General features: G+C 46.8%; 1 protein-coding gene, 1 long non-coding RNA gene and 1 pseudogene across 5 annotated transcripts in view; 1 reads left to right on the forward strand and 2 right to left on the reverse strand.

The window, feature by feature from the left end:
• Positions 1–1,221, reverse strand: part of SEPSECS (Sep (O-phosphoserine) tRNA:Sec (selenocysteine) tRNA synthase) — a 35,715-nt gene extending 34,494 nt beyond the window's left edge. The window contains exons 1-2 of one of the 3 annotated variants that reach the window (XM_008274685.5): positions 913–1,221; positions 71–225 (exon numbers count right to left, since the gene is read on the reverse strand). In XM_008274685.5, the coding sequence (XP_008272907.4) occupies positions 71–225; positions 913–1,221 (464 nt within the window). Of the gene's footprint in view, positions 1–70; positions 226–768; positions 862–912 lie in introns of those variants that run through there. The other 2 variants (XM_089327021.1, XM_089327022.1) reach the window with 2 other exon arrangements.
• LOC108178911 (uncharacterized) lies at positions 1,201–2,200 on the forward strand. Its single transcript, XR_011386203.2, has 2 exons — positions 1,201–1,589; positions 1,970–2,200. It is a non-coding gene; the product is annotated as an uncharacterized LOC108178911 (long non-coding RNA).
• Positions 2,201–12,707: 10,507 nt separating this feature from the next.
• LOC100345220 (tubulin alpha-1A chain-like) lies at positions 12,708–14,289 on the reverse strand (annotated as a pseudogene). Its single transcript, XR_016229826.1, has one exon. The product of XR_016229826.1 is annotated as a tubulin alpha-1A chain-like (transcript).
• Positions 14,290–15,773: the final 1,484 nt, after the last annotated feature.

Genomic DNA, 15,773 nt, shown 5'->3' on the forward strand with positions numbered 1-15,773 from the left:
ACTTAACGGGATGAATACCGCCACCAGTTTATAAAAAGGAATTCGCGCGAGGCCGCTTCAAGCAATATACCTGTAGTGGCGGCGAGCAACTAAGGCAGAGGCCACTCTCCCCTCCCTTTCTCCCACACCGCAATTGCCCAAGAAATTGTTGCTGTCCATGATTGCGAGTTCATGTAGGAAGAGTTCCACTGTACTTTCATCCCAGCCATCCTCCGGACACTTGCCCTTGGAGAGAGGAAAGGAAAAAAAAAAAGCTTATAATTATATAAGAGAATCAACGATCCCTAAAATCCCACGTCAAAGAATTTCCAACTATTTTGCCATGCCCCTTGCTCTCCAGATGTTAAGACACGAATTCCGCGCTATGAAGAAAACTTCCAACAGGTTATCCACAGGCGGCCAGAAGTGACGCGTGCATGCAAGGTTTACTAAGATTTTAAAATTGCAACCGGTTACAGTAACTGAGAACACACCCGATCCTCAATGAAGCGTCTTCAAGCCAAAGACGGGGGGTCGTCAGACTCGAGTGAAATTAAGTCAAGGACCGCGGGCCGGGGCGAGCCCCGCGGGGGTCGGGTGCAGGCGCCCTGGCTGGAGCCGGCACACCGTGGCTGGCAAACACCAGGTGTGCCACGAGTCCCCGGGGTGGCGAAAGGAGGCAGGGCGACCTTTGCCCTCGCCGCAAACAAAGTGAGCTACCCGGACTCTCTCACTTCTGCAAGCCCAGGGCAGAAAAAGCGTGGCTCCAAACCCCGACCCCACACACACCCTCTAGGAACAGGCTCTGCCTTCCGCTGGCTTTGGCCACGCCGCGACGGACGCCAGGGCCAAGTCGAGGCAGCCGGCAGCGGAGCCGGACCCAGCACCCCCGCAGGAGGCGCGGCGCTGGGGAGCGGACCGACCCCTCGGTACCTTCTCCAGAAGCAGCCGTATGCGGTGCTCGTGCGAGCGCCGGGCCTCACAGCCCTGCCGCACGTAAGCCGGCGACACCAGCCGCTCGCTCGCCGCGAAGCTCTCGCGGTTCATGGCCTCGGGGCAACTGCGGCGGGGACTCGGAAGAACCAGTCCCACAAGCCAGACCCGAGACGGAACCAGAATGCAGCTCGCCCCCTGGACGGTACGGCAGGGCCCTAGGACCAAAAAAAAAAACCCAACAACAAAAAGCACGCCTCGCTGTGCACATGCGCGAACCCCCGGGCCGCAGAGGGAGTGTTTGAGCATGCGCGGGAGAGTCCGCGCCGGCGGGCGGCGGGCGAAAGCGCTGAGCTGAAGTTCGCCCCGCCTGGCTGCCTCTGCTTGGCCTGGCGAACCCCAGGGCTCGAGGCTGAGGAAGATGACGGCTGCTAGGAAGGACTTTGCCCCCTGCACCCCGGAGCTGAGGTTAGAGCGCAATTGCGCGGGCCGCTCTGAAGAAAGACTTTGCTATAGCGCTCCGTGTTTCAGTCCCGTTGGATGGTTGAGAGCTGCGCCCCGATTCCAGAACCTTCCATGTGCACCTTCCCTTCTGTTAACGACGCCCTGGGAAATGGCAGTGACTACAGAGGTTCTCCCGGTGACACCACCCACCACCCGAACATGACAAACGCAAGGTAAACTCTACAGGACGGGCCTTGGTTTTGCTGCCGTGTCCGCCAAGAGGCTAACATGGTGCCCAGAAAACAGCCGGTGCGGGGGAAGATAGTAAAACTGAGTAAATGTAGGACTGAGCATTGCACAACCTAGCAGTAAGTGCTGGAGGAACAGAATTAAAAGGGCAGGGTCCCTGCGTGCAGTTTCCTTGCGGCCTTCTGAGGTGAGCCTAAAGCTGTTCTTGACATCGCAGTCACCCAGGGGCGTGTTCGAACCTACGAGCATTGTCTGCACTCAGTTACAAGAGCTGGTTGTTAGGGGCCAGGCTGTGGCGTAGCGGGTAAAGCCACTGCCTATTTGGGCGCTGGTTCAAGTCCAGGCTGCTCCACTTCCGATCCAGCTCTCTGCTATGGCCTGGGAAAGCAGTAGAAGATGGCCCAAGTCCTTGGGCCCCTGCACCCGCGTGGGAGACCTGGAGGAAGCTCCTGGCTTCGGGTCAGCACAGCTCCGGCCGTTGTAGCCAACTGGAGAGTGAACCAGTGGATGGAAGACCTCTCTCTCTCTCTTTCCTCTCTCTGTGTAACTCTTTCAAATAAATAAATCAAAAAATAAATAAACCATAAAAAAAAAAGAGTCTCATGTTGGTAGGTTGGATTTACCTATAGTGAGAGCATTTACAGCACAGAAATCAGCAAATGCTACAAGTCACAACTGGATGCCAGGATTATTTCCTAAAGTTCCAGGAGACTGTGTCCGTAGTCCGTTGTGTCTGTCCTAGATAGCCTTTGCCTTCTCTATTATATTTAATCTGTGACCCAGATAAAGGTCTCGACACTATATCTGACACTATATACCTGACATGGCCTTAAAAGTTTACTGATACAGAAAAGTAATTGGGATGGAGCCTGGAAAGTAGACATAGTCTACCAAACTGTTAGCCGAGCACCCACTCTGAACACAGAGCAAAGGAAGGGAGCAGAGCAGTAGTTGAAAGCTTCACGGGCAAAGGTTTTCTTCCATCCTGCACCAGGTCTCAGGCTACTCCAGGCTCACCAATAAGGAATCCAAATGGTGAGGATATTTTTCAGGGTCTTAGAACAATCTGGATTTTCCCCTTGATTCCCTGTAGGATGCAGGCCAAATAGTGTCTAGGCATCAATTCCTCTGAAAGCCATTTTGTTTCACAGCCATGTGTCTTTGCTCTGCCTCTTGCCATGTGCCCTTGACCACCTGTACAATAGTACCATTGAGCCCTCACGTGGAGAGGAAAGCAGAACAGCAGTCATGCCCCAGGAGTTTGCTGAAGCCCTGCCTGTTTTTCCCAGTTGCTCAAACAGCTTGTGAAAGATCTGGTTTTCCCTTGTGAATCAGTTCTAACAGAATACACAGAGGATCTCCGACCTTATTCATATTCTAAGAAGGCTTGTGAGGTGAGCATTTGGCCTTGCGATCAAGATGCCAGTTGGAATGTCCACATTCCATACTAGAGTGCCTGGATTGGATTCCTGGCTCTATCTCCCGGTTCCCGCTTCCTGCCAGTGCAGGTCCTGGGAGGCAGCAGGTGGTGGCCCAGGTAGTTGGGTTCCTCTCCTCCTACCCACACGGGAGACCTGGGTTTGCTTCCCAGTTCCCAGCTTCAGCCCAGGCAAGTCCTAGCCATTGTGGGCATGTGGGGAGTGAACAGCAAATGAAGATCTCGTGCTCGCTCTTGCGCTCTCTCTCTCAGCCCTTCCCTTTTCTCCCTCTTTCCCTCCCTCCTTCCTTCTGTCTCCGTCTCTTGAATTTAAAAAATTGATGAATTTAAAACTTTATAAAGCAGGTTTGCACAAAGAACTCTATTTACTTACTCCCAGCCTTAGCAGGAAAGATATGTAAACTTTCAGCAGACTAATTACAGCTTTTCCAAGGCACGTTTTGTCACTTAGGATGTGCCCCATCTAAGGAGGAAAACACTGTCGGATAGACCAAGACTATCCAAAGTCACCCTAGACCTCTCACGAGATGACAGTTGGCAGGCTTCTAGATTTGGATATTGCAGGAAGTTTTTCTGGGATTGCAACATCTCGTTGTGAGTAGACTAACAGACCTTCTCTTCTGGGGACCCAGACACAGAACAGGCCACCGTTAACCTGCAGCTTGCTCTTCAGCAGCTTCCTTCGTTGGGCATCTCCAACCACAAAAATCCTCTTGTTTATTTGTGCATGAGTAATCTGGAAAGCCCTTGAGGTTTTAACTTCATAGGAACAATAAAGAAGAAGGAAGGAAGGAAGGGAGGAAGGAAGGGAGGGAGGGAGGGAGGGAGAGAGCAAGAGAGAGAGAGGGAAAGCAAGCCCAAGGCTGGGGCAGGCATTTGGCCTTTCCGTGGACACCTGCATCCTGTACTAGAGTGGCTTGGTGGTAGTCCCAGCTCTGCCTCCCAGTTCCAGCTCCCTGCCAATGCAGACCTTGGGAGGCTGCAGGGATGGTTCAACCTCTTGCATCTCTGCCACCCGCATGGGAGACCTGGATTGAGTTCCCAGCTCCTGCCTTTGACCTAGCCCATCCCAACCCAGACTTTGCAAGCATCTGAGGAGTGAATCAGTAGATATGAGATATATTCTCTCTCTTCTTCCTCCTCTCAAAAACAAAATATCCAAGGCTTACAATATATAACATCACCCTAGACCTGGTTGCAAAAATGTAGCCCACTTCTCTTGTGACAACAGCTGCTGTAAAACAAACAAGCAAAGACTTGTCAATGCCTCTGCTACACTAATTCTGAGTTATTTAGTTGATCTCAAAGTCGCACACGGTGAAAACACAACTCTTCTCAGATAGTGAATTAACCTCTAGTGATATTACTCTCTGCCGCTCAAATTACTATTTGCTACTGCAGCGTCCTGAATCCTGACACTCCTCTCCTGCTATTAGAAATGAGGTTTTATGATTATCTTTTCTCAGCTAGAAATTGTACTTCATTCGGCTCTACTAGAGAATCCCACTGAGAACCTTGACCTAATATTATTTGTTGATGACTTGTATCCCCAAATTGAAACTGGAGATGATAAAGTCGGATACGCTCTCATAGTCCTTTAGAATGTAGTCCTTTACCAGAGACAGTCAGCCTGACTGCGGGATGTATTGCACTGCCTACAGCCTGTCAGGTAGCCAAGAGCAGATGGAAAACATCGATTCAGACAGCGAGTATGCTTTTAGATTAGCACAGACTTACAGATACGTTGTGGGGAAAGCAGGTTTTTCATCTCTGCTGAAGCCTCTATCAAAACTGGACAATAAATTAAAGAACTTTTGAGATGAACTCCCATTTCTTAGATTGGTGATCATTATAAAGGAAAAGACCTATGCCAAAGGGGGTGACGCGGAGGCTAGAAGAGATATTCTAACAAGCGCGTCCTGCCAAACCAGCAGCCTTAACCAACGATGAGCCTTGGCCATCTGTGCTCCTTGTGAAACCCTCACTTCATGGGCCTCTGCAACTGCTGAAGAGATGAATATGGGGGCCGGCACTCTGATGTAGCAGGTAAAGCTGCCTCCTGTACTGCCAGCATCCCGTATGGATGCTGGTTCAAGTCCCAGCTGCTCCTCTTCCGATCCAGCTCTCTGCTCTGGCCTGGGAAAGCAATAGTAGCAAGTTTTTGGGCCCCTGTACCCACGTGGGGGACCTGGAAGAAGCTCCTGGCTCCTGGCTTCGGATTAGCACAGCTCCGGCCGTTTCAGCCAGTTGAGGAGTGAACAAGTAGATGGAAGACCTTGCTCTCTCTCTCTGCCTCTCCTCTCTCTGTGTAGCTCTGACTTTCAAATAAATAAATAAATAAATAAATCTTTAAAAAAAGAGATGATTATGAAGTATCACTGTTTAGCTTACGACTTTGGAGAGGAAGAATGGGAAAATTCTGGTTGTTCCCTTCATTCAGTGAATCTTTGAAACTCCCAAGACAGTCCTTGGGTGGCATCAGACGACTTCCAGTACAAATTACACTTCTCCTTGAAACTACTCATCGCGGCCCAGACAAATTAGTTGCTTAAATCAACATAAGTTGGTAAACTACAAAACTACAGCAGGGGTTATTTGGGGTCGTCTGTTACCTGTCAACAGCACAATCCTGGAAAGTCCATAGAAGTGGGACATGGCCCAGAACCAAACCTTCCACAGCTGTTCTTAATATCTTCAACTGATTTTTCAAAATACATTTTAGTCTCTTTACATCTGTTTACAGAGTGCTCTGCAGTGTTTCCTTGCCAAAAAGCTACAGCCCTCACAGTCTCTAAAAGCTGCTTGATTTTATGTTTCCAGCCTGGGTCAGAACAACTTCTATATCGTGACCAAGGCACATACTTTATGGAAAATCTTATTTTTTAAAAAGATTTATGTATTTGAAAGGTAGACTTACAAAGACAGAGGAAGAAACAGAGAGAGAAATCTTCCATTTGCTGGTTCACTCCTCAAATGGCCAAAATAGCCAATGCTGGCCAGGTTAAAGCCAGCAGCCAGGAGCTTCTTCCAGGTCTCCCACATGGTTGCAGGGACCAAGTACTTGGGCCATCCTTCCCTGCTTTCCCAGGTGCACTAGCAGGGAGCTTGATTGGAAGTGGAGCAGCTGGGACTCAAATGGACCCATAAGGGATGCTGGCATTGCAGGCAGTGGCTTGACCTGCTACGCCACAACACCCGCCTTTTATGGAAAGTCTTTAAGGTATTATCCTTTACTCACAACTACATTGTTCTCACTACCCACAATCTTTTGGAGAGGTTGAAAGAACCAATGATATTTTTAAATTAAAATTAGCAAAGCTTTCAAAAATTCCCCCCCACACACACACACTTTTTTTAAAGATTGATTTATTTATTTAGGCAGAGAGAGGTCTTCCATCCACTGGCTCACTCCCCAAATGGCTGCAATGGCTGGAACTCAGCTGATCAAAGCCAGGAGCCTTGAGCTTCTACTCAGTCTCCCATGTGGGTAGCAAGGGCCCAAGCACTTGCATCATCTTCCACTGCTTTCACAGGCCAAAGGTAGGGAGCTAGAGTGGAAGTGAAGCGGCCGGGACTCCCAGTGCCCATATGGGATGCCGGTGCTGCAGGTAGCCACACTGCAATGCCGGCCGCTTCCGAAATTCTAGAGCTTCTTAGCCAAACTTGCTACTCTGATTAGCCTTTATGACCACCTGGTTCGTTCTCATGGCAACACACGTGTTAGCCCCCTACAAATTGGTCACTGGAAGGCCCATGTATTTAGAGATTTCACCTCTGATAATAGACTCTATCCTACTGCACGTAGACACAACAAAATGTTACAAGTGATGCCTGTACTGTGAGTGGTCCTGTCCCCAAGATCATTATGCTGTTACTCCACAACCTCTTCCTAAACAGCTTCTGCATGATCTTCAACAAGAACATTTCATCTGTTGGAAATGTCTTAAAGAAAATGTCCTTGAACCTCATTTGAAGGAATCTTATCTAGCACAATTGATAGCAAATACAACAGTGAACCTTCAGGGATTCCATCTTTGGGTTCACATTTAACAACTGGAGAAGCAATTATGAAATCTATTCAGTTGAAAGGATGATCCAGTCAGTACTCCGAAGTGAGGCTTCTCCAAGCTCCTCCAATCTGCAGAAGCTGAAGCTGACCCAAAACCTTCAGAACAAGCTGACTACCTGAAATAGTGGACAGCTCCCTCCCGACACATGAGACCTGGATCTCTGTGTGGTTTGTGCTTTTTTTTTTTTTTTTAAGCCTTCTTGCTTATCATCCTTCTTGTTGTCATTTTATTAGACCTCTGGCTTTTATCCTCCCGTAAGGACCTTTTCTCTTTTATTCTACCCTTGTATAATTGCTAGGCTACAACATCTTCATTCTAATGTCATTCTTAGGTGATCCCAAACAATAGCCTTTTCCATCTTACTGACTGCTGGTTATGCCGTCCATTACCAAGCCCCATAACAAAAATCTCTGAACAGCTCCAATCCCGTTAAATAAGACCATAGGGACTTACAGCTGATGATGTTTCCACTTGCAATTACATGGGCAAGTGATCCTAAATGAATCAACCTGTGATTTTGCTAGTGCTCCTCTCTGCGTGAAAAGGAACCCATTATTATTATAATATATTGACCAGACTCCGGATTTTTAAATTTGAATTAAAAAACCTTAGTAGGGTGATGGGCCAAATACTTGCTACATGGAAGAACTAACTTGAGATCCAAATATGTATCCCAGTTAATATAAAGCCTTGGTTCCAACTTACTGTTACGAATAACTCCTTTTTTCCTGTTCTCCCATATGCCCCTACCAGATAAAACTTTCTTTGTGGCCAGGACATCTAGTCCTATTTGCCTCAAACTAACACTTTATGCAGTTTAAGAATAGTATTCCAAGTCAACGCACAGAGATTTTAATGCTATAAATCATCAAGAGTAAAAATCCTGACTCACGTGTAAGTTCCAAAACTGAAGCACCCATAATTATTCAGGTACTCTCCTGTTGCTGATTCCTTGTTTGTCTGTGTTCCCTGTGGTGAGAAGAATCCCATAGAAAAGACTGTACAAAACTTACCATTAACACAAGCAAGAGTTATTGATGATGCTACTCCTGCACTAAATGGAACACATACTGGTGGCAGTTCTTTAGCATGATCGGAGATGGACAGTCTCATTGCTCTGGGTTTCTTGTTAGTGACAATGTCATCTGTGCCACTGCTAAAATGTCTTGTTATACTCAGAGCAATTAAACAAGGGAGGTAGAGGGGCCGGCACTGTGGCCTAGTAGGCTACACCTCTGCCTGCAGCACCAGCATCCCATATGAGCGCCGGTTCATGTCCCAACTGCTCTTCTGATCCAGCTCTCTGCTATGGCCTGGGAAAGCAGTGGGGGATGGCCCAAGTCCTTGGGCCCCTGCACCCGCATAGGAGACCCAGAAGAATCTCCTGGCTCCTGGCTTCAGATTGGCCCAGCTCCAGCCATTGCAGCCACTTGGGGAGTGTACCAGCAGATGGAAGACTTTTCTGTCTGTCTCTCCCTCTGTCTGTCTGTAACTCTACCTCTCAAAAAAAATAAATAAAATCTTAAAAAAAAAAAAAAAAAAAAGAGGGAGGGAGCTAAAAACAGGCTACTGACAACCTTAAGGAAAAAGCTGCTTGAACAATGACCTAGTTGATCTTCACGGCCCATGAGATTTGTTCCCTTGACCTGGATTGGACAACTAGGTTCCTAATTCGGAAGCATCTTAAAGGATCTACTCCACTACTTTTTCTTCTTTTTGTCATAATTGTCACAATGCTGGTCCTTTGCGTTCTATGTGGCGTCTCATATTCTGTGCAATCATTCTCTCATCAGATTATTATCATGATGACCAACCTCAACAAGATCAGAAGATCTCTGCAATTGAGTGTCCGCCAAACATAAGTGATGGTGAGTGACTATTCTCATAGTAAGTTCTGAATAATATCCTCTGTTCTCATTTGGGTGGTCCTCATTTATTTCTGGACCTTCATAAGGTTAAAAGTACCCAAAGGCAAAAATGCACTGTGTGTACAACTAGAGGGATCACTTTTTAGTATATTGAGAGAAGCTACAAGAGAAACCAATCAATGTAAATCCATTAACATGGTATGCATAAATCCCTGTTTATAGTACTAAGGCTAAGGTGTCAGGTACTAAAAAGTGCAAGACATATCTTTCCTTCAAGACCATATTATTTACTTGTAAAACAAAGCATAAACATTAAAAGATAGCTAATAGTACAAGCTAACTTAAGATCCACGAAGAAATCCATGTGACATCTGACCTCAAATTATAAAAATGGCTTCATGGAATAGGGACATCTAAGTCAAAACTTTGGGGATTAGCTCAGTAGAGATAAGAGAAAATCAGCACTTCAAAGGAGGAAATGATATGAGTTTGGTGATATGAGTTTAGCTTGGAATAAGGAAAAAGATACATTTCACAAATATTTGAATCTGGCTGGTTTGTCTTAAATCATAGAGGGATAAGCTAAAAAGTAGAGTCGGAGCTCCACATCAGAAGGTTCCTTGGCAGTTTAAGGAATCTGGCTGGTTTTCAGTGGGGATTGTGTTTCCCGGGAGGTTGCCCTACCATTCCCCCATGGCTGTCCTCCAGTCAGGCAGGCTACTGGAATCGCCAAGTACTGCATTGCACCCTCACATCTGAATTAACAGAGAGCTATTGAAGGATGGGGAAAACTGTCCAGTTAAAGAAACTACCCAATAAAACATGGAAGTTTTTTGTTACAAATAAAAGTTGGAACTGTAGAAGCAAGTATTACAGAGTAAGAATGTGGGATACAGTGGAAGCCAGAGAGAATGAAATAAGAGCAGAAATAAACAACTACCAACTTAGAATTCTGTATGTAGGGACACATCTTTCACAAATGAAGAAAACATGTTTCCAAGGATTAGTCTATGAAAAGGTATGTGCTGTAGTCTGACAGCACATAGTTGGTGTACCCTAGAATTTAGACTTTGAAACCTAGCTCCCAACGCAACAGTAGCAAGATGTGGGGCCTATAGAAAGGAATTAACTAGTAGGCATCTTTTCCTCAGAAATGGGATTAGTAACATTATAAGAGGTTGCTATGTGAGGACACAGCAGGAAGTCACATCTATAAAGAGCGAGTGCTCAGTAGCCAACACATGCACTGGCTCTTTGATCTTGGATTGAGGAGCCTCCAGAACTGTGAGAATGAGTCTATATTGTTTATAAGCCACCCAGGCTAAGGCAGTTTGTTAGAGCAGCCTGGATGGACTAAGAGAGTAGGTAGGAGGCCTAAAATTAAGGCTCAGTGTTAACTAGTACCTTGATATCTGGAGGAATCAGGACCTCAAATGGCCTAAACACAAGTTCTTCATCTCACTCTGCTCCAGCAAATAAAGTCAAAATAGTTGTACTAGAAAACAATGATTAGCCTAGATTTTTAAAGACAGAAATAATTGTAGACAGTTTACCAAGGATGATGTAAACAAAATACTACAGAAATGTAAAAAGTTAAAAGTAAAAAATGGAAAAAAAGAAATCTTGTATAGATTATTAATTTTAGACAAAATAGACTTTAAAACAAATGACAATACTTATAATACATGAAGAATACTTAATAGTGATAAAAGCTTCAATTCACCAGGAAGATACAATTCTGAATTTGTATACATGTAATAACACAGCTTCAAAATACATAAAGCTAAAACTGAAAGAAAAAAACTGAAGAATCCCCAGTCATAATGGGATAGTATAAGACACATTTTGTAAACTGATAGAGAAAATTGATGGAAAACAATCAATAAGGCTATAGGAACACCACATTTAGGAAGCTTGACCTAATGTACACCCACAGAACAACCGCAGAGCACGCGTTGTCTGCAAGCTCACACAGACCATTTACCAGAAAGGACTACATGCTGGGTCATAAAAGAAACCCCAACAATTGTAGCCCTGTGCACCTCTGACACAACACAACTAAGCTGGGCGTCAACACAAAAACCAGCCTGATGTAGAAACTGAGCAGTGTTCTAAGTAACACATAGATCAAAGGAAATATAGTAGAAATTATAAAGTCTTTTGAACAGAATTTTAATAAAAATCCCACACATCAAGACTTATGAGAAACATCGAAAATCATGCTCAGGGGCACACAAATATGTTTAAAAGTACAAAACAGAAAAAGGAAAAATGACATAATCTCTTTTGAGCTAAGATTTAATCTCAACAGTTAGTAAGAGAACAGAGACTCAACCCGCCAAAAATAGAAGAAATTAAATAATTAGGACCAGAAATTAGGGAAATAGAAAATGCTTTAGTCCATCCCAGGGCTGCTATAACAAGATACCACAAACTGACAGGTTTAGAAACATCAGTAAGCTGTTGAGCCCGGTCCTGGGTCTGAGAAACCCAAGGTCAAGGCCCAGGCAGATTCAGTGTCTGATGAGGACATTGAATGATGGTGGACCGTAGACAGATGGCCTTCTTCTCTCCGTACCCTCACTTGGAAGAAGGGGCAAGAGGCCTCTCTAAATACTAACCCCATTCATTAGAGCTCTACCCTGGTGACCTAGTCATAGAGTGAAATGAGAGCAGTCCCAGAGTACCTGGGTTCCCTCTAATCATCCGAATAGGAGCTGCCGCCCTGGCTGTGTGCCAGGCACTGTTTTCTTTCTTTTTTTTTTTTTAACTTTTATTTAATGAATATAAATTTCCAAAGTACGGCTTATGGATTACAATGGCTTCCCCCCCATAACGCCCCTCCCACCCGCAACCCACCCCTTTCCCACTCCCTCTCCCCTTCCATTCACATCAAGATTCATTTTCGATTCTCTTTATATACAGAAGATCAGTTTAGCATACATTAAGTAAAGATTTCAACAGTTTGCTCCCACACAGAAACATAAAGTGAAAAATAATAGATGATTTTTTAAATGATGATGAAATCAGATCAGACCTATTGTCATGTTTAATCCCAGTGAGAGTCAAGTTGGGAATTGATAATTTCTTTTTTTTTTCACAGAAGATTAGTTTAGTATACATTAAGTAAAGATTTCAACAGTTTGCACCCCCCTAGAAACACAAAGTGAAATATACTGTTTGAGTACTTGTTATAGCATTAAGCCTCAGTGTACAGCACATTAAGGACAGCGATCCTACATGAGGAGTAAGTGCACAGTGACTCCTGTTGTTGACTTAACAAATTGACACTCCTGTTATCCCATAATTTCTTTATCCAGTCTACCGTTGATGGGCATTTAGGTTGGTTCCAGGTTTTGGCTATTGTGAATTGTGCTGCAATAAACATTAGGGTGCAGACCGCTTTTTTGTTTGCCAATTTAAATTCCTTTGGGTAAATTCCAAGGAGTGGGATGGCTGGGTCTAATGGTAGGTTATATTCAGGTTTGTGAGGAATCTCCAGACTGATTTCCATAGTGGCTTGACCAGTTTGCATTCCCACCAACAGTGGGTTAGTGTCCCCTTTTCCCCACATCCTCGCCAGCATCTGTTGGTAGATTTCTGTATGTGAGCCAATCTAACCGGGGTGAGGTGAAACCTCATTGTGGTTTTGATTTGCATTTCCCTGATGCCAGGCACTGTTTTCAATGGCCCCACTTCCTAATCCCGACACATTGAGAGTTAGAATTTCTTTTTCTTTCTTTTTTTTTTTTTTATTTAAGACAGGGAATACTTTATTCAAAACCCATCAGAGAAATGAACCGCTTGGGTCCCCAACAAAGCATTCATGTTTCAAAGCATAACTCAGTAATTGTATATGAGAGCATATGCTGCTACATACAAATTAACTGATCAGACCCCAATTTACACTGTTTAAAACAGAAAAAGCTTCCCTGTAAAAGCAGCACCTTTGCTTTTAGTATTTCTCTCCTTCCTCCTCACCCTCACCTTCAACAGAATCCACACCAACCTCCTCGTAATCCTTCTCCAGGGCAGCCATGCCCTCATGAGCTTCAGAAAACTCTCCCTCCTCCATGCCCTCCCCCACGTACCAGTGAACAAAGGCATGCTTGGCATACATCAGGTCAAACTTGTGGTCCAGGTGAGCTCAGGCCTCGGCCACGGCTGTGGTGTTGCTCAGCATGCACACAGCTCGCTGCACCTTGGCCAGGTCTCCACCAGGCACCACCGTGGGAGGCTGGTAGTTAATGCCAACCATGAAGCCAGTGGGGCACCAATCCACAAACTGGATGGTACGTTTGGTCTTGATGGTAGCAGTGGCAGCATTGACATCTTTGGGAACCACATCACCACGATACAGCAGGCAGCAAGCCATGTATTTACCGTGGCGAGGGTCACATTTCACCATCTGGTTGGCCGGCTCAAAGCAGGCATTGGTGATTTCTGCTACAGAAAGCTGCTCGTGGTAGGCTTTCTCAGCAGAGCGTATGTGGCCAGAGGGAAGTGGATGCGGGGGTAGGGCACCAGGTTGGTCTGGAATTCTGTCAGATCAACATTCAGGGCTCCATCAAACCGCAGGGAAGCTGTGATAGAGGATACAATTTGACCTATCAACCTATTCAGGTTAGTGTAGGTGGGGCGCTCGATATCGAGGTTTCTACGACAGATGTCATAATGGCCTCATTGTCTACCATGAAGGCACAATCAGAGTGCTCCAGGGTGGTGTGGGTGGTGAGGATGGAGTTGTAGGGCTCCATCCACCACAGCTGTGGAAACCTGGGGGGCTGGGTAGATGGAGAACTCCAGCTTGGACTTCTTGCCGTAATCGACAGAGAGGCGTTCCATCAGCAGGGAGGTGAACCCAGAACCGGTTCCCCCACCAAAGCTGTGGAAAACCAAGAAGCCCTGCAGGCCCGTGCACTGGTCAGCCAGCTTGCGAATTCGGTCCAGGATGAGGTCAATGATCTCCTTGCCAATGGTTTAGTGCCTGCGGACATAGTTATTGCCAGCATCTCTCTTGCCCGTGATGAGCTACTCCGGGTGGAAGAGCTGGCAGTAGGTGCCAGTGCGAACTTCATCAATGACCGTGGGCTCCAGGTCTACAAACACGGCCCTGGGCACGTGCTTGCCAGCGCCCGTCTCACTGAAGAAGGTGTTGAAGGAGTCGTCTCCTCCCCCAATGGTCTTGTCACTTGGCATCTGGCCATCGGGCTGGATGCCGTGTTCCAGGCAATAGAGCTCCCAGCAGGCATTGCGATCTGGACACGAGCCTGGCAATGGAGATGTGGCTGGAGATGCACTCACGCATGGTTGCTGCTGCTCACGGAGGCCGAGAGGGAGGCTGCTGCTTCTTACAGCACGACTCTTAGGCAGTAGATGTAAGAGAACCTCGAGAGTTAGAATTTCAACATGTGAACTGCAGGAGGCGGGGGGCGGGGTGGGGTGCAAATGCTCCCTCTATAGTATAGAACAGAGAGGGGTTGAGCATAACCAATAGTGCACTCTAGAAAATGCTGAGAGTGAGGTGAGAAGGAGCGTCCAATCCCAGAAGCCATGGAAACCCACTAAGTGGGAAGTGGGGCAGGGGCATAGAAATGGCAGTGAGTAGACAGAGAGAAAGGGGGCCAGATTTTCAGTGGAGGTTTTGAAGCGAAATGCTCTGCACTCTGGAATAAAGTCCATCGTCCATCTCCCTGTGAAGTACTTAGTAGTCTTTCCTTGCTAATCCACCATGTGCTTGGCACTGTTTGGAACGCCTCAAAATCCCAAACCCTATTGCAATTGGGCATAGAGTGAAATAAAAGAAGTTCCAAAGTACCCGGCCCCTTCTAATTGACCCTAACATACTCTGGCACTGAGCCCGTGTGCCAGGCACTGCCCCAACGACTCCAGCTGCAGTAGCTCACTAAGCCCTCCTGACAACCCAGTCAAGAGGCTGGTGGTGTCTTCCCCTCAATTTACAGCTGAAGAAGTCACGCCTCTGAGAAGCAGGTGAGATGGCTCCATTGGCCAAGGACAATGGTCAAGCTTTGGGCCAGTCTGTCAGGCCCTGGAAGCTGGGCTCCTCACCACCCCCCAAGATACTGTCAGGGCCAAGTGGCATTTTGTGGGGTCGCAGTCTTAGGTAAATAAGCAGCCACGGGTTCTGTCTGCTGGGATGGGACTGCAATAGCAAGGATGCAGCCAGAAGGGAGAAAAGCTAGGTTGGCCAGAGGCGTATCAGTAGGTCATCAAGCCTGCTCACCCAATGGGCAGAATATGTCACCCCCATATTGGTGCCAGGATTCCTTGATGCTACACCCAATACATCCAGAACCAGAAAGCATTGCAGCCTGGGCCGCCTCCCTGCGGCTTGCATTTCTTCTGTCAGCAAAACTTACTCAGCTTCACCCCCCACCCCGCTCCCTTCTCTCCACTCCTCCCCACCCCGGGGAGTCCAGGCTTCTGCCCACTGCCCTTGGTGGCACTGAGCTCTGTGCCTCCGCATTGCTCATCATCCCCTGAATGCCCACTCAGGTACATATCCTACCCCTGCCCCGCGTGGACCTTTCAACAGTGTCCCATCCCAGACTCCTTCACCTTGACCGCCAAGACCCTGCCAGCATCAGTACCCTTCTTCCAGTGGCAGGGATCTCCCACTGTACTGGGCTCCCTGCGAAGCCTAAGACACGCCAAGTTCTTTCTTCACACTGCACGCTGCCCTTGCTGCCCTACGTGTTCTCCCCCTCCTCACTTGGCACAGCTACCTCCTCTCTTTCCCTTCAATGTAAATGTTGCCTCTTCTGAGAAGCC

Source organism: Oryctolagus cuniculus, chromosome 2 (assembly GCF_051225735.1).
Source record: "Oryctolagus cuniculus isolate XC-2025 breed Fujian yellow rabbit chromosome 2, ASM5122573v1, whole genome shotgun sequence".
Lineage (NCBI taxonomy): Eukaryota > Metazoa > Chordata > Mammalia > Lagomorpha > Leporidae > Oryctolagus > Oryctolagus cuniculus.